The 17,899-nt window shown below is 41.7% G+C and overlaps 1 protein-coding gene and 1 long non-coding RNA gene across 2 annotated transcripts in view; one reads left to right on the forward strand and one right to left on the reverse strand.

Annotated features, from left to right (window-relative positions):
• Positions 1-6,487: 6,487 nt before the first annotated feature.
• LOC100848205 (uncharacterized) lies at positions 6,488-7,672 on the reverse strand. The gene is made up of 2 exons (XR_009493284.1): positions 7,559-7,672; positions 6,488-7,263 (listed from the first exon to the last, which is right to left on the reverse strand). It is a non-coding gene; the product is annotated as an uncharacterized lncRNA (long non-coding RNA).
• Positions 7,673-7,775: 103 nt separating this feature from the next.
• The window catches only part of WASHC2A (WASH complex subunit 2A), a 44,933-nt gene continuing 34,809 nt past the window's right edge, over positions 7,776-17,899 (forward strand). Inside the window, 5 exon segments of the mRNA NM_001205767.2 lie at positions 7,776-7,880; positions 7,966-8,088; positions 8,862-9,026; positions 14,633-14,695; positions 16,536-16,709. Coding sequence (NP_001192696.1) covers positions 7,878-7,880; positions 7,966-8,088; positions 8,862-9,026; positions 14,633-14,695; positions 16,536-16,709 — 528 coding nt within the window. The 5' untranslated portion in view covers positions 7,776-7,877.

Consider the following 17,899-nt stretch of genomic DNA (forward strand, 5'->3'; position numbering starts at 1 on the left):
CACTCCCCTAAGTAAAAAGCAAAGCTTTTGCTGAGATTTTTTAAAAAATGTATTAATATTTTAGGAATTTAAGATTATGCAATAAAGATAGTCTGAAAATTACTCATGTCCAGGCCCTATCCTTATACCTGATAAAACAGATATAAGAATTAAATCTCTGGGGTCACGCCTGAGCTTGAAATCATGAGGAGGGAGTGCTTGAGAGTACAGAAACACACAGCGAGGTCCCCCAAGAAAGAGACTGACAGCAAGCCAGGACAGAGGACAAGGCCTCAGGCAACCCAAGTCTACACCCACAAGGAGGTTCTGCTGAATTCTGAAGCAGGCGGGAGAACTCTAAACCAGAATTAGTGTACAGTCAGAAGTGCCAGTGTCAGAGGAAGCCCTGAGCAAACGGAAGATCTTATACATGATCAGTAGATTATTAAAACAAGTTCATTCAGCATCTTAGCACCACAAAGAAAAACAAACTTGTGGGACCTTGTGTTTGATACTTTGGAGTTAAGTTTCCATTGTTAACTCAAGTTCAACTTATGGTTCTTTATGAGCCATAGACTATTATTCAGTGCATTTAAGAAAGTTATGTTATTTGTCAACTATTATTTCTGTAGGCATTTTTTATTTCTCCTATTTACCCAACTAAAGAAATACTGTTTTATTAAGCCAGGTGTTGAAGAGGTCTGCAAAAATGTAAGCCAATGCACTCTCTGACTAAATTGCTTTTGTGAACATATAATTAATTTTTCATGAAAATATGTAATTTATGCTGATATGCAATGAATTTATTGTTATAATAAATTAATAAATTTTTTAAAAAAGCAAAATAAAACCAAAGATTTATGAAAAAGAACCAATTAGAAATGTTGATAATTTAAGCCCAAATTACTGAAAAGAAAAAAGTCAAATTATATTCTGAATAACAGAACAGACAAACTAAAGTGTAAATTAGCCAGCTGGGGATTAAGTTGAGAGGGTCTTACAGAACAGTACAAAGAAGAAAGGAAAATGAAAAAGTTAAGAGACATAAAGAACAGATAAGGACATTTTAGCTTTCACTTAGGAATTCCAGAAGGAGAGAATAGAGAGAAAGGAGGAGAAAATATGTAGTCAATGGCCAAGTGTTCCCCAGAAGTGAAGAAAGCTATAAAATTTCAGCACTTCAAAATAAAGGGAAAAAAACGCTGAAAGTTACCAAAGCAGAAAGATGGTCTAAAGAAATAAGGATCAGATTTTCATTGTCAATTTCATTAGCAACACTGTATACAAGAAGACGATGAGGCAATACTTTCAACGAGCTATTGAAAAGTCCCTGTCATTTTAGAATTCTACACTCAGAGATAGTGTCACTTAAAAGCACAGGTGAAGAGGCATATTTTAAGCATTCAGCCTCTAAGAAAGTTCAGCACCAGCAGATTCTCACTAGAACAAGTACTCAAGGTGTACACCCACACAGGAGAAAGACTGAAGGAATCCGGAAGAAAAAGCAGTATGAAAAAAGTAATCTCAACCACTGCGTCAGCTATTCCTATAGTTTAAGACTAAGTTAGTACTGATTACCAAAAATGTTTACAAGAACAATCTAGAATTAGAATTCTGGTTGATCTCAATGGAGGATTTGGGGAGAAGGGAAACAGCAGAAGGAAGTGAAAATGTCCTGTTTGGGACGAGTATATGCCTACTGATTAACTTTAGATTTTGTTAGGCAAGTATAACTTTCTGTGTGGATATAAAAAATTGAGTAAAAAAATAGCAATGGAATATATAAATTTAACACCAGCAGAGGAAAAAAAATGGAACAAAGAAAATTTAATCAACCCAACAGAAATCAGGAATGGGGAGGAAAAAGAATCAAAAGGAGACCACAGGAAATAGCAAATGCAAAGTAAGAGAACATGGTTAAATTCAAACAAACGATTGACTGTAATAAGAAAAAAATTTAAAGTGAATTAAAAAAATGGGAGATTTGTGTGAAAAAACTATTTGAGGAAAAGGAAAATTGCCAATAAGCTAAGGAAAAGATGCTCAATCTCCCTAGTTATGAAGGAAATACAAATATATGGCACCGAGATGCCATTTTTACTGATCAGATTGCAAATATTTTAATTTTGATAATAGCACAAGTTAGTTAGAAAGTTGGACAGTTACACCCTCATAGACCACCATTGGAGGTGTATTTTGGCACAAGCTGGAGAACAATTTAGCATATCTATTAAAATAAAAATATTTGCATATGGGTGCAAGGAAGCATAGTCAAGGATATCTAGCAGCTTGCCTTGTAACAGTGAGATATTAGAAAGAACCTAAGTAAGTGAGGTAACAACTAAATAAGCCATAGTATGTTCTTACTGCAGAATACTTCACAGTAGTTAAAAAGAATAGTTTAGCTTCTGATAGTATGGAGAGGTATATTGTGAATATTTAAAAATATGCACAATGAAAGGTACAGAATCCGTGTCCATGTGTGCAGGCAGGGACACTTAGTCACGTTTGACTTTTTGTGACCCTTTGGATTGTATCCCGCCAGGCTCCTCTATCCATGGGATTTTTTAGGCAAGACTACTTGGAGTGGTGTGCCATTTCCTCCTCTAGGGGATCTTCCTGACCTGGGGATTGAACCCAAGTCTCCTGCGTCCCCTGAATTGCAGGCGGATTCTTTACTACTGAGCCATCAGGGAAGCAGTTTACATGTGTAAAACCACATAAATAAATCCTTTATGTATAGATCAGATAGATAGATAGGTAGACACATATAAATAAACACACAGAAAAAGCTCTGAAAACTTAAACATCAGATGGCATTGAAACATGTAAAATTATCATGTATGAAACGAGATGCCAGTCCAGGTTCAATGCACGATACTGGATGCTTGGGGCTAGTGCACTGGGACGACCCACAGGGATGGTATGGGGAGGGAGGAGGGAGGAGGGTTCAGGATGGGGAGCACATGTATACCTGTGATGGATTCATTTTGATATTTGGCAAAACTAATACAATTATGTAAAGTTTAAAAATAAAATAAAATTTAAAAAAAAAAGGTCATCTCTAAGGGATGAGCTCAGATGAAGAGTGGGGTGAGCGGTACATGTTGGCTTGTGGGGAGAGTTTGGAGTGGGGTACATACCAGGGCTTTAGTCTTCTTTGTAAAGTCTGATTTTACTTTCAAAGTCTGATTATTTGCTGAATGAGTTTGATTACAGTTCTTTTCCTTCTGGACACGCTTGCCTTTGCATAGACGGCAGATCTGCTAACCTAGACTAGCTATGCATTCAGGGAATGGGCTGTGTAGGCAAGTGGCTTACCAACCTTCGCACAACAGGATGCACGCTCTCTCTCTCCTCCCTCCCTTCTACCCCACAGTACTCACCAGACGCTGGGATCTTAAGGAAGGAGAGGCGTCCGCCATACTCAGCTGTGGACTAAGGATGGTAGCACCCACTCTTGAATATGCAGGTTACTAGCACCTTGCTAAGCAAAGGCGTGTGTGTGTTTGCGTGTGTGTGTGTGTGTGTGTGTGTGTGTGTGTGTGAAAGTCGTCTTTTATATAAGCAGGCTGGAAAAATTATACTTCAGGTAAGGTTTCAGTGACACAATGAAACCGACCCAATAGTTTCTAGACTATTAAAGCTTTTCTGTGACCTCTCTTGAGCTATCCACTTTCCGAGCTCTAGCATATAATATCAAGAAAAGGGGAAATCCGGAAGCACACTCAGAACAACTCTTTATGTCACTAATTAGTATCAGGCTTACGCATTTTGCTAGTTTAAATTTGTCCCTTCTTTCCAATCAACTGCTTATAAATCCTTCTGTTTGGCAACCTGGAAAATTTAATTTGCTCTTCTAAAATGATGCTGTTGTAGAAATAAAATACTACGAGAACATTAAATTCAAATTTCATACTGCAAAGTCTAAAGTATTTCCTCTCTAGCCCCACAGCCCTCAGAACTTTATCCATATTCTGAAACCCCAGTATTAAGTCAAAATTTGCAGAATCTATTTGGAATTTACATTTTGAATTTTTACAGTACTGCTGATTGTATTGTAATGATAGCTTACTGTGAATGATGTTGGATTCCTGATCTCTGAAGATTTAGCTTTGCTACCAGGCTTGATTACTCAAGAGCTTTCATGTAGCAGGGTTTTATTAAAGTATAAAAAGGGACAGAGAAAGCTTCTGACATAGACATCAGAATGGGGACAGAGGCAGTGCCCCCACTCACTAGCCTGATCAAGGCCTTATATACTTTTACCAGGCGCACTCCCACAATATACGTCTTAAATTAACAAGATTAGAGCTAATAATAGAAAGGTCTTACCAGACTCACTCCCACAACATATGTCTTAAGATAACAAGATTAGTCAGAAAACCTCCTTAAGGAGAAACTTGTCCTTAAGGAGATACATTGTTATATTGACTAAGACAAAACAATGGAGAAGATAACGTTTGTACTTTTCTCCTGGAGAGCCTCAGACTCCTTTCTCCTCCTCAAGGGCTCCAGACCCCTTTCTCCTCCTTGGGGACCCTGGACTTCTTATCAACCTGCCTGGGAGTGGACTCTCTCAGTACCACTGGTTCTATTTCTTTCTCCCCTCTGAAGTTCCTAATGCAGTGGCTACTGGTTACTTAACTGACTAGACTCTCAAAGTTCCTGGTGTATAAACATCATTAATGCTTGATCCCCTGAACTTGTGTTGGCTTGGTGCCTGGACAATGACTGGGCAGACCCCTCTCCTTCTCCCCTGTGGTCCAGTGGTCCAGGGGGCTGCAAGGAAACTGCGGAGTGCTGCTATGTCTGGGCCCCCCTAAAGCCCACAGTTCAAGAGAGGGCTACTTCAGTTTCTAAGCCTAAGCAATTTTCTTCCACTACCATGCAAAGGGTTTGACCCTAATACATTGCACTCCCACCGAAGACCCTCTACATAAATTGTAGGGCCCAGTTCCTGGCTTCCATGGGAGCCTCCCAAAGCAAAACTTGGCCTCTCTCCTCTATGACAACCTTTCTTAGTGACTTTTCATATGGCACAGAGACACACTGGCTCACAAGGTTGGCCATGCAGCTGTACTGCTCACCAGGGAATTCAGCCTGGCTCTTTATTCCAACACTCTTTAGTTTGAGGAGTCTGGGCATCACCTGGGAGCTTGTCAGAAATGCAATGTCTCAGGCCCCATCTTGTACCTGTTCCTTTAGAATCCGCATTTTAGCAAGATCCCCGTGGAGACACCTCAGGACAGAAAATAAAGCTGAGAGGGTGAAATGGCATGGTGGGGCATTGAGAGACTTGGGTTAGTTGAGAAAAGACCAGGGAATAACAGAGGGACTTGGAAGTTTAAGAGGCAGCTCTGTTACAGTCCACAGTGAGAAGTCAGCAGTTTCATTTGATAAGGTCCAGGGTGTGGGTAATTGAGGGGCTCTGAGAATTGGAATGCAGATTAAGGTACATTGAGGCCAAGCTTACCCACGTGCCCACTGAAGTTGTCCATGATGATGTCAGAGGAGATGTAAGTTTGGTAATTGGCTCGGCCCAGTTTTACCAACCAAATTCTAAAGCGGTTTTATTTATTAAAAATATTTTAAATGAATGTGAAGGAATGGCCAGGAGGTTGGTAGATGCAACTTAAAAGTGAAGTTGCTTCAAGAAAGTAAGACTAGCTATGGAGCAACGAAGTGGCTGATAGCGTGGCTCCAGGCACCGCTTGTTTACTGCTTTGTCTAAGTCACTTAACCTCTCTGTGCCTCTTATTTCCTCAACTATGATGCAAGCATCAGAGTACCTGCTTCACACAGTCATTGTGAGAATTAAATGAAGTAGTATGTATAAAGTAGTAAATTCTTAGTACTTCAAACATGCTATATATTATTATACATGAGACATTATAAAACATAATATAATGTGATACTCTATGATGAATATTTGGGAAAAGTGTGACGGTGTTAGTTTCTCAGTCATGTCCGACTCTTCGGGACATGGACTGCAGCCCACCAGGCTCCCCTGTCATGAATTCTCCAGGCACGAATAGTGGGGTGGGTGACCATTCCCTTCTCCAGGGGATCGTCCCAATCCAGAGATGGAACCAGGCTCTCCCGCATTACAGGCAGATTGCTTACTCTCTGAACCACCAGCGAAGCCTGGATATTTGTGCAAACTTGTAGAAAATAACTGAGGTGGTGGTGGTGGTTTAGTCACTAAGTTGTATCTGACTCTTGTGACCTCATGGACTGTAGCCTGCCAGACTCCCCCTCCATGGGATTTTCTAGGCTGGAATATTGGAGTAGGTTGCCATTTCCTTCCCCAGGGGATCTTCCCAATCGGGGATAGAACCCGGGTCTCCTGCATTGCAGGCAGATTCTTTAGGAACTGAGCTAGGAGGTAAGCCCCACCCAAATAACTGAGGAGGGGCACTCAAAACTATCCTTGGGGTAATCAGGGAAGTCTTCACTCAAGGCAAACACAAAACATAGGGCAAGAGTTTGATAAACAAAGGGCATAGAAAACACGGGAAGAGCTACGTTTAATGCTTACAGTATGGCAGGCACCCTGGTACTTCACAAATACCACATTTACCACATTTAACACCACATTCCTGAAAGACAGGTAACTGACAAGGATTAAATAACTTGCCCATGGGCACATAGGAATGGAAAGAAATTGGAATCTTCATTTTAAAAGGTAAGTTGGTCTGGCAGAAGAAGGTCTCTGCAGATGGACCTTCGGGGAAGTGTGAGGCAGAGCAGCTGAATCACTGAGCGCTCCTGGGAAGCCGGGAAAGCTGAGAATGGATTCACAGGCAGGGGTCAGATTACAAATGGATTTTGCCTGTCATACGAGAAATTTGGACTTGAATCTGAGGGCATTGCCTACGGAGTAAAGGATTTAGGGAGTAAAGGATTTTAAGGAGGCCCTACCCAGTGAGTTGAAACCGCGCATGTCCTTAAAAGCAGGAGGATAACGAGATAGATCAATCTCCAGTAAATCTGTGTTTCTGTGTGCTGATCCAGTGACAGTAAGCGGAGATGTAGCAAGGAAGAGGCGCAGCAGCTGCGAGCTCTTCTGCACACATCTCCGGACGTTTAAAGCTCTTTGGATGGGTTTTCCAAGATCCTTTTGGCTCCCCTCTGAACACATCTGGTTCCCTGCGTACTTCCGGACTAATTACGCGCCTGCCACTCGGGCCCTTCAGCTGAAGTTCAACTTGACTCATGCACCCCTTCAGCGCCCCCTGGCTTCCGCAGTCTTCCTGTTTTGTTTTGTTTTGTTTTTCTTTTCTAAAGTGAAACAGATTAAAAAAATTATTAAAGTATAGTTGACTTACAGTGTTTTAATTTCTGCTGTACACCAGAGTGAGGGTTATACACATATACATTCTTTTTCATATTCTTTTCCATTACGAGTTACCACAGGATATTGAATATAGTTTCCTAGGACCGCGTCGTTTATCCGTTAAATCTGTAATAGTTTGCATCTGCTAACCCCAAACTCCCAATCCATTCCTCCCCTGACCCCCTACCCCTTTGACAACCACCAGTTTGTTCTCTGCATTTGCGACTCTGTTTCACATACAGTTCATTTGTGTCGTTTCACATACAGTTTCTGCATGTAAGTGATATCATACATCTGCCTTTCTCCTTTTCTCTTAGCTCCTTCTGTGGGATCATGGCTAGATCCATGCACGTGACTCACCCGCAGCCAGCTGGCGCAGCCTCCCTTCGGCGGCACGCCCCACATCCGGTCACGTGAGGGGCAGGTCACGGGGCGCTCTGGTCACGTGAGGCTGGTCACGTGCCAGGGCCGCACTGCTGGGGGCTAGGCTTCCGGAGACTTTGGGGGCTCGGCGGGTGCGGTCCTGCGGCTTCGGAGCCCACCAAACTGCACAGCCGGGATGGTGAGGGCGGCGCTCTGGGTTGGGGCTGGGCCGCGTCCGCCGCCTCCCCGGAGCTCAGCCCCTCTTCTCGTCCTTCCCGCTGCAGATGAACCGGACCACCCCCGACCAGGAGCGAGCGCCGGCGTCCGAGCCCGTGTGGGAGCGTCCCTGGTCGGTGGAGGAGATCCGCAGGAGCAGCCAGAGCTGGTCGCTGGCGGCCGACGCGGGCGTGAGAGGCGGGACCCGGGACGGGAGGGGAGGGCGGGCCGTCTGGGGGTGATGCGCGGCCTGCGAGCGGAGGACATCAGTCCCAGCCCCTCTCCACCCAGTCGATCCCGCTCTGGCTCTCGTGGACTAAATAACATCCCTTCTTGCTCTCGAAAACTTCCTGGCGGCAGTCCTCAGGCACTTGGGCGGATGCCGGCCGGTTGACTTACTGCCGCCCATCGCAGGGTGGTCTCTTCCTTGTTTGGTTTTTTCAGCCAGGCGCCGGCTCCATCCTGAGAGTTAGGCTTCCACCACGCCGCAGGCTTACAGTGGCGCCTCATAGGCGACTCCCCGTTGAGACCTGGACTGAGTGGGGTGGGAGACAAACCAGTATATGAATATCGTTGAGTAAGACACCTTACGCCTGGGGCCCGACAAGCTCAGAGCCGTGATTCCAAAGTCCCATTTGCGTAGCAGTTTTGGATGAGTAGTGCTTTGTTATTTTGCCTCTCGTCTGTGATCCCTGAAGAATGACAACCAAACAGCACTTTAAAATTTCTCCGGAGACGAGACAGGAAGTGTCCATTGACTCACTGCCACTGTTCTGACGAGCTTTCTCAATGTTTTTCTGTGCTGCTTGGTCTTGGTACTGTCAAAAGCAGCATCCCTTTCCCATTCCAGCACGCACACACACCAAGGTGAAAGGAAGTGGCTGCTTCTCTGTTTTGATGTGCAGAATAGATGCGTGTAATAGATGCATATTGACACTACTGTATGTGTTTCTTTTTTAAATAGCTACTACAGTTTCTACAGGAATTTTCACAACAGACTATCTCTAGGACTCATGAAATCAAGAAACAGGTGGATGGACTAATTCGGGAGACTAAAGCCACAGATTGCCGCCTGCATAATGTCTTCAATGAGTTCCTTATGCTGTCTAATACCCAGTTCATTGAAAACGTGAGTTACTTAGTGACATCCGATTTTTAAACAAATAATACTGTTAGAAGGAGCTGTAGTCATTGATATTAAGTGACCTATTGTTAGGTTCTCTTAAATTTTGATGTAAGTAGTACTTCTTGGTAATTGATGTTCCCTCCCTTTTTATTAGTAAAGTTTACCTGTTTTTTCAAGCCTTTGAGAAAACCTAATGATAAAAATTTCCTGATATTCCAATGTTTTCATCCATTGTTAATTCTGGAGTTGTCAGCAGTTTTGGTGAATTGCATGGCCCTCCAACAAGCCTTGTTATCCTCTATAAGGAAAGCCATACACCTGGTCTGGTCCTCTGGCACCAGCATGTTATTAATTGTATGCATTATGTTCTGTTAAGTTATATTAAAAGCATGTGTGTGTCTACTTGGACTATTCTGAACTAATGCTTTGTTATGCTGGCTGAAGCTGTGTCATAAAATCAACTCTAAACAGATTGTTGCACTTTAACCCAAGTGCAATTTTGTCGGTTTATCAAGTTTCAAAGTTTTAGATTCTAGGAACACGTAGATAAACTAGAGCCCCCTCTTAGAGAACATCACAATTTTCTGTAATAGTGTTATTCCAGAATAAAAAAGAATAAAATGTGGCTGGAGCTCCATGACTGTAGGGGAGATTATTCTAGAAGATGGAGAGGAAGCTTAGTTAAGCTGACCTGTGTTTCTCATAGAGTGACTAACTTTCTAAGTATCAGTGTTAGTTATACTGTGAAAAGAGGATTATTAAATTAGGCTATCTCCTGAGACTGTTAGATACAAAGTAATAAAAATGATTTTGAAAATTGCAAGATTATACAAAGATTTAGGATTGTTAAGAGGAGACTAAATATTGTCCTGCAGATATCTTACACAGCATGTTTGTACATTTTTAGTAACTGAGGTTGAAATGCCACTACTGGGATTTTGGGGGAACCTGTGTGTAAAATAAGATCTGAATAAAGGTTTTAAATATCTCTTTGCCTGTAACTGAAGATATAGCCGATCTTCTAGTTAAATCTGTAATCATTTTCTGGTCATCTGCGCAGAACGTCCGTGCTTGGTCCTGAGCATGTTCCTGTTGGGAGAGGCAGTCTACAGGACTCTCGTCTCCGCTTTAGTAGTGTGTGTGTGGTCCTATTAGTTTTTCATCGCGCTGAATCCTGTGTCCTTTTCACTATATCTGTTGCTCTCATTCTGTACCTTTCTCGCTGGATCAGGTGCTTAGCTCTTCTCAGCAGTCAGCCTTGCAGCCCTAGAGGGGGCAAGGAGGAGAATTGGGAGCCGCCTTTTGTACCTGGTGTGCCTGTAGCACATTGATACTGGCTTGGTCCTGACTGGCACTTTGGGGGAAACGGGCATTATAAGCTTCTTTCTCTGAATAATAACCTTCAGGTCTTCTCTTTCCCCAGCTCTTCTTTTCTTTCCAAGTTTTCTTAGATTCTGAGTTTCTGATAATCTAATTTTTGTGGGAGGTTTTTTTGTTTACTTTTGGTTTTGTTGGTTATTTTTTGGTAATAGTTCATGATTTCTGTTCGCTCCTTGGATTCCCTACATCCATCTCTCTGTCTCCTTTGTCTTGTGCTTCTTCTGCTTCCAGTCTGCGGCCAAATTTCGCTCTAGATGTGCTTGTGGCCACTGCCAAGTCGAACTGGTTTCCAGACTTCCCTGTAATGCCACGTGTTACATGTTCTTTCCATTTGTGGTAGAGCGTCATGTTGTTAAAAGGATGGCTAACGCTTAATAAAACTGGAGGAATCTACCTGCTGATAATACATTTGGCAGTGATTTGGCTTTGCAAATGTTTTCTTCAAACCCTGACATCAGGACTCATGTATTACAATTCGGTCTTAAATGATGGTGCTATTTGGTTTCATGGTAGTTTATTGGAAAAATACACCAAGTAATAGGTTTTTAGGTTTTAGTAACTGACCTCAGAGGCAGCTAGTAGATTGCAAACTGCATTATAGAGTTAGTGAAACTGAAAAGCAATCAAGACTTTTTAGGGCAAGAAAAATCAGTACCTTTAGTAAAGGCTCACGAGGGGACTCTGAAGGAGGAGAAATGCTGATTAGCAGTGGCCAGTGCATCAGTGCCTTATTGGTAGGGAATACAGTTCTTGCAGCTTCATTAATCTGTTCCTTTAGGAATTTTGTCCTGAAACCTTGAGTGACCTAATTAACGACTTCTTTCATAGCACTTCCTATGACTGTAATTCTACATCTATCGATATGGTTTGATGTGTTAAACTTCTCTACTAAATCAAGCCCCACATTTTTACTAAGTGTTATGTTCTTTGGGTTCACCGTGAGCCTGATACATAGAGACTCAGTGAATATTTGCATGAATTAATGAGAGATCATAAAAGTAAAGAGGACCATGGCTGTGTATAACGTGGGAGGAAATCTCAGCCCCTTGTCAGATTTTTCTCTTAATTCCTCACCTTCACCTCTTACCTCATCTCCCCAAATGAGGAAAAGATTCTTCAAGTAGAAATATCAAAGATATTTGACAGTTGTGTGAATGGCTACCTGATTTTAAAATGATTGAGCAACCCATGAAGCTATGAGTTCAGTCTGAAGGGTGAGGTGAGTCAGCATTGTTTACCTGCTTGTGAACTGAGTACTTGAGACGCGTGGTCCTGCCCACCCTTAGAAGCCCCCACGGGTTTTGTGTGCTTGCTGGCTGGTTTCCCAGATGCCATGTTGGCTTTCGGAAGCCTGCTGATGTCTCGTGAGGTGTTTTTAATGACAGGCAGGAGGAAAAGGAGGGTATTGATGCTGTTCAGACCTAAGCTTGAAGCTCAGTCTTTTAAGTTAAATGGTCTTGCTATTTAAAGTCTGAAGTGACCTTGGCAGCTGTCTTGTCTTAAAGTCTCAATTTTAAGATTTATTTGCCATTTTTTGTTCATGCCTTTGAAAATTACTCCCCTAATTTCTCGTCTTTGTAGAATGATTTTTTTTTAATATGGAAAAAGAAACAGCATATGAAATTTCAGATACTAAAGAAGAGCCTCTCAAGATTTTGACATGTATATTCCAAGTTCATTCCCATGCAGACATTGGACTTTAAGTTTTTCCCTTTGTTGTTGTAAGAATAATGGACACTTATAGTAGGAGAGATAAATATGTATAAAAAGTATTAAAATGTGAAAAAATTTAAGCTACAGAAGTCAACTATAATTCTACCACCCCAAATTAACCAGCCACTCAACACGTTGGCATATTTTTTTCTAATCATATGTATGTGCATAACTTTAACCTTGTCTATATGTATGTATTTGCAGCCTGCCTTTTTCTTCATGTTAGCATATTATTTTATAAGCATTTTAACACATCTGTAAGATTTACTGAACTTAATTTCTGTTTCTATTTCATTTTATGGCTACCATTATTTAACAATCCCCCATACAAAACTTTTTAAGATAAAATATTTTGTGTATGTAGGAAAGAACAGATAATAACCACAAATGCTAATAATGTGCACTGCCTTATATTAACAGATGTTAATATTTTTTTCCTCAGCTGTAAATACTTTGGGTGTGGGCTCGTTTGTTTTGCCGTCTCTTTACTCTTCTTACGTGGAGAGTATGTATATAGTCTTTGGGCGTGTATCGGTACGTGTGTGTGTAGTATGAGCTGGGGGTCTCCTTTGTTTCTTTTCCATATAAGGTAACTTTTATCGTGTAGGTCTTTCCGTCAGTGACATACGTGTGACTGTGTGTTCTTGTAAATATAAATAGGCTCACGTGGGACTGTGCGTCTGCCTCTTACCTCTGTCTTTTATTATCTTTATCTGCTGTAGTAAGTGTCACAATCTTAAATACCGGAGATTTCTAGTAAGACTTAATAGGGCAAATCTCTGTGACTTCTCTTTATTCATAATTTTCATAGTTATCCTTGGCTTTTTTACTTCTGTGAATTTGAGGATTATCTTGCTAATTTCCCCAGAAAAGTCTACTAGTATTTTGATTGGAATTGCAGAGAGTTACAGATTTGGTGTTTGTGATTTTGAATGTAAATCTGATGCCATGAGCATCTGACTGCTTGTATTTATTTTTCTTGGAACCAAATTTCAAGAAGTAGAATTCTTGGGTTGGAATATGTGAACATTTAAAAATAACACCGTTTAATCAGATTGACCTTGGGTTAGAAGATATGAACATTTGAAAATAACATTGTCTAATCAGATTGATAGTTATTTTGAAAAGATGGGCGACCTCATTCCATTGCTGGCGAAGGTCCGGGAAGTGGGCACTGGGGTGTGTTGCCATGGCAGTGAGAGTTGTTCCACACTGAGATCTAGAAGAAGCTCTGAAGAGTAAACCAGAGTTTTGTCCTTTGGCTTCGCAATCCTGTTTTTGAGAAGCCTGTAGAAATAAATGATCCATGGCCTAAGAACTTAGTACATATTTATAGTAGCTGGTTTGCACTAGCAAAAACTGGAAATGTCCTTAATGTTCTGTAATAGAGAATTCTTGAACTAACTATAGTCAACTTCATACCATAAAATATTATGTAGATATAAAAACAATTGAGTCAAATCTATATGCGTTGACCTAGAAAGTGGTTTATGAGAATATCAAGTGAAAAAGTGGGGCAGAAGGATACGTGTCATATGAATGCAGTTTTGTTTCAAAGCTGGAAGGGCAGAAAACTGAATGTGTGCCTATGTCCGTATAAATTTGTGTAAGAGCCTTGGGAAACAAAGAGGAGCACACACCAAACTTAATTATTCTGAGGATGAGGTTGGAGGCAGGGATGGAATTATTTTTAAATATATCTCTTCTGCAACTATCTTTATATTGACATTGTAATTTTATTTGACATAGGGTTTACACACTATAAAATACACCCTTTTAAAAGTATAGAAGGCAGTAGATGTTAGTGTGTTCTTAGAGTTTTGTGACCATTACTAGTGTCTAATTCTAGAGCATTCTCATCACTGCACTATTTATAATGAGAATGTTTTGCTTTGGGAGTTTAGGCAACAATAAATAGTTAAAAAAAATGACAATGAGTTGCCAGAACGATGGCTCTGTATTAGAAAAGAGAAGCCGCCTGCCCAAGCTGTGTGGGCGAGTCCCACGACCGGTCTTCTGACACATCATTGGTGGGCTTGGCCTGTTTTCTTATAGATGAGGTAATAAAAATGTATCAACCATTCTAAGCAACAGGATAAAAGTAACTTAGCTTCATGGTTTCTACTGTATAAATGTGAAAGCTCTTACACCTGGTGGGTAAGTTTTGCCACTTGACACGCTCAGAGCCGCACGTCGAGGGCCTGCGCCAGTGCTCTGCCAGCGTTGGGTTAGATTAAACGAGAACATGTGAACTCTGGTTTCTTGTTAATTTTGTGACTGTGGTCAACCATGAGATTGAAGGTTTTGTTTTGTTTTCATGTTTCCTAGTCTTTTGTGTCTTTTCTTTAAACTTAATTTTGGGCAAGTTGTCTACTCTTCTCTGCTTGGCCTCAGCCATTTCTTGAATAATCATTTCTTCTTGTCTTTGTCTTTTTAAATTGTATATTGAATTCTTACATCGTGATTGATTCCAAACGCTGTTTTGACTAAAAGCTGAACCTTGCTTCTGTGTTTAGCGTGTATATGACGAGGAGGTGGAGGAGCCGGTGCTCAAGACTGAGGCGGAAAAACCAGAACAGGTACTTGCTTTGAATTACTCTTCTCTTGGGCTCCTTTAGAGAAGAAAAGTAGTGATTTATGGTACGGCTGCTGGAGGGAGAGTGGGGCAGGGAGATGGACTTTGGGAGAAATGGGAGAAGCTGGTTTTGACAGCTCAACAATTGAACTTGTTTGTTTCTGAAATTCATTGTATTAAGAAATGTGTAGATTAAGTTCCTGATTGCTGGCTTAAGAGTAGAGCAGAGGTGGGTAGAGATTTTCTGTAAAGGACCAGGTAAGAAATATTTTGTTTGCTGGCTGCATTGATTTCTATCCTTTGCTTCTTTTTCTTCTTTTCTTCCTCTCCTGTCCCTTCCCCTTCCTCCTTTAAAAATGTAAAAACCTTTTTTACCTTGAGGGTTACTAAAAAAAAAAACCAAAACGGGCCATACTGGGCAGTAGGTGGTGAGTTCTCTGAAGATTGTGTATCCCTGTCATTTCAGGACTGTGCTGCTGCTTATTACTACCAGTTTAAGAATGAAAGTAAGAAGAAAGCCATGCTACTTGTCACTTATGAACGTGTAGACTAAGAAAGGGTACTAGCAACCAGCTACAGTTTTGCCTGTTTCTAGCCTTTAAAAATTTATTAAAAAAATTTTATTTTTAATAGATTTGCTAAACTGTTTTAAGTGTAGTAATATCTGGTTAGACCAAGTCAAGATTCAGTTTAAAGTGATAGCTATTTAGTGAATTGTCTTTAAAAAATCCACAAGCATGTTTTTGCACACTTGGTACCATGTTAGCTGTTTAACTTAGAATCAAACGTACCAGAGTGCAAAAAAGATGCAGCCAAAACGAAAAAGTGAATTAGAAGACTTCTGCACTTGGGGTAGAAGTATCAAGCACTCCTCAGTTTTCCCTTGGCTTTCAAAGCAGCAGTGTATGGGAACTTGCAGGGTCCAGTGCTCAAGACGCCACTGACCCAGGGTAGGGGCGCAGGTTGGGGAACGAAGATCCCACGTGGTGTGGCAGAAAAAGGGAAAACTGTATGGTTTGTTTCTGTAATTATATGTCAGCTTGCAGAATATTTGTGAGGAGAGGAAATGACACTAAATATATTCTGCAATACTTCCTGCAACTGATGACACAGTTGAGTGTGTGAGCACTGCTGTTCCAGGAAGTGGAGATGGGTGGGATATTTTCAGGAGGTTGGTGTTGTGTACAAAGTTCTGTCGAGGTGGGGGGCATTGTTCCAGGGTGACGTACAGGATAGGTTAGAGATGAAACCGACTCTCTCTCGGTTTGAAACAAGTTTATAAACTGTAATCGTCCAGTTATTTTTTTAACTGTAATTGAAAAATAACGACTCTGCCTGGAGTATTTTCTTCTAAGTCTTAACCTCCGAAATTGTCCTAAGGACCATTGACCAAGGTTAGTGGGTACAGTCATGGCCAAGCTAAAACCCTAGGCCCTTTGTTCCTTCGGAAGCAGGGAGGGAAGGTGCCCTTGATGTCTTGTGCTGTGCTGTTCGTTGTTCTCGGGCGCTTTTACATGGTCTACAGAGGCTGCTCCATCCCACCGTTGTGCTTTCGTTTTTGTGAATGATGAACCTGGAGTTCCAGAACCTTCTGTAGTTTGGTGCGTGTTCAGTGCATAGACACATTTGGGACTTAACACTCCAAAGTCGGTGCTGAGGCATTCAGCAAAATCTTTGACTTTCGACATTTTAACGCTGTAAATGATTAAGAACAACATTTTTAATTAAGTTTTTTTGGTTTTGTTTGTTTTTGAGCATGAGTCTAGGCTTCAGTGAACATTCCCAGTGTTTTATTAGGGTGGTATCAATATACTGGAGATCTTACTAAAAATTACTTTTTCTAGGAAAAGACCCGGGAACAGAAAGAAGTAGATCTGATTCCTAAAGTCCAGGAGGCCGTGAACTACGGTTTACAGGTGTTGGACAGTGCGTTTGAGCAACTAGATATAAAAGCGGGAAACTCAGACTCTGAAGAAGATGATGCTAATGAGCGGCTGGAATTGATCCTTGAGCCAAAGGTAAAGACACTCAACTGCAATACTCACTGTTACACCTGTTGTGATCTGGGTCCTTGGGCGCAGAATTGTTAAGATGGGGCCTTCAGCTGTAAGAAGTGACGGTGCCACTTATCGCTCTCATGTTGACTCCATCAGTCAGAAGGTGCTGTTCAGGAGCATCGATTGAGCACTTACTGGGTACTAGCGTGCCAAGTTGGGGGAGTACAGAGATGCAGGGCTTCATTCCTACTCTCAAGATGCTTGTCATAACCATACCAGATGGCCAGAGAAAGGCGGCAGTTACAAAAGTCACCATCATAGATGTTTTGACTTCTGCCTGGAGAAAGTAGGGTGAAGATGAGATTTGAATTGGGTTTCGAAGGATGAGGAGGCTCATGAGAGGCAGGGGTTGTTGGGAAATGGACATTCTGTAGCTTGCACAAAGAGGGACCTCAGAAGTGTTAAAAGACATGTGGGTTGTTCCAGGTTTTAGCCAGTATGAATAAAACCGCTGTGAGTGTTCATGAAGAGATTATTGGCCTGGCAGGTACTTACTGCTTTACTGTTACTTTCTCTCAGGTTGGCTCAGTAGTAAACACAAGAGGTCGCCTTACTGATTTTGAGTGCTTGTGACACAGCAGTGCTTTGTGAATTGGCGCATGCTGCAAAACCAGTCTCTTCTGATCGTGTATTCACCGCACGTTTCTCTTCCAGTTAGAGCTAACCCTGCCGAGCTGGGGCTGGTCCTTTAACCCTGATATGCTGTCGTTGTCTTGCCTTTTCACTGTAGGGATTTAGCAGCAGGGCTTCCCTGGTGGCTCACGCAGTAAAGAATCTGCCTGCAGTGCAGGAGACCAGGGTTCAGTCCCTGGGTTGGGAAGATCCCCTGAAGGAGGGCATGGTCACCCACTCCAGTATTCTTGCCTGGAGAATTCGTGGACAGACCTGGTGGGCTACAGTCCATGGAGTTGCAATGAATTGGACACGACTGAGTGACTAACTCACACAGCAGACCTTGGGAAATGTATTGCCTGGGTCACATTTCCTCCTTGCAAGTCTCTCACCAGTTTTTCTGTTACAGAAAGACATGGGAACAAGCCTTCTGAGTCACTGAACAGTCAGCCCAATTAGCACTTTGATTTCTTTGCACTAAATTAGTTTTTGCTGTATCTTTGACCTTTACATGAACCTTCCCAAACTTTCTGTCATTT

Source organism: Bos taurus, chromosome 28, assembly GCF_002263795.3.
Source record: "Bos taurus isolate L1 Dominette 01449 registration number 42190680 breed Hereford chromosome 28, ARS-UCD2.0, whole genome shotgun sequence".
In the NCBI taxonomy this organism is placed as follows: domain Eukaryota; kingdom Metazoa; phylum Chordata; class Mammalia; order Artiodactyla; family Bovidae; genus Bos; species Bos taurus.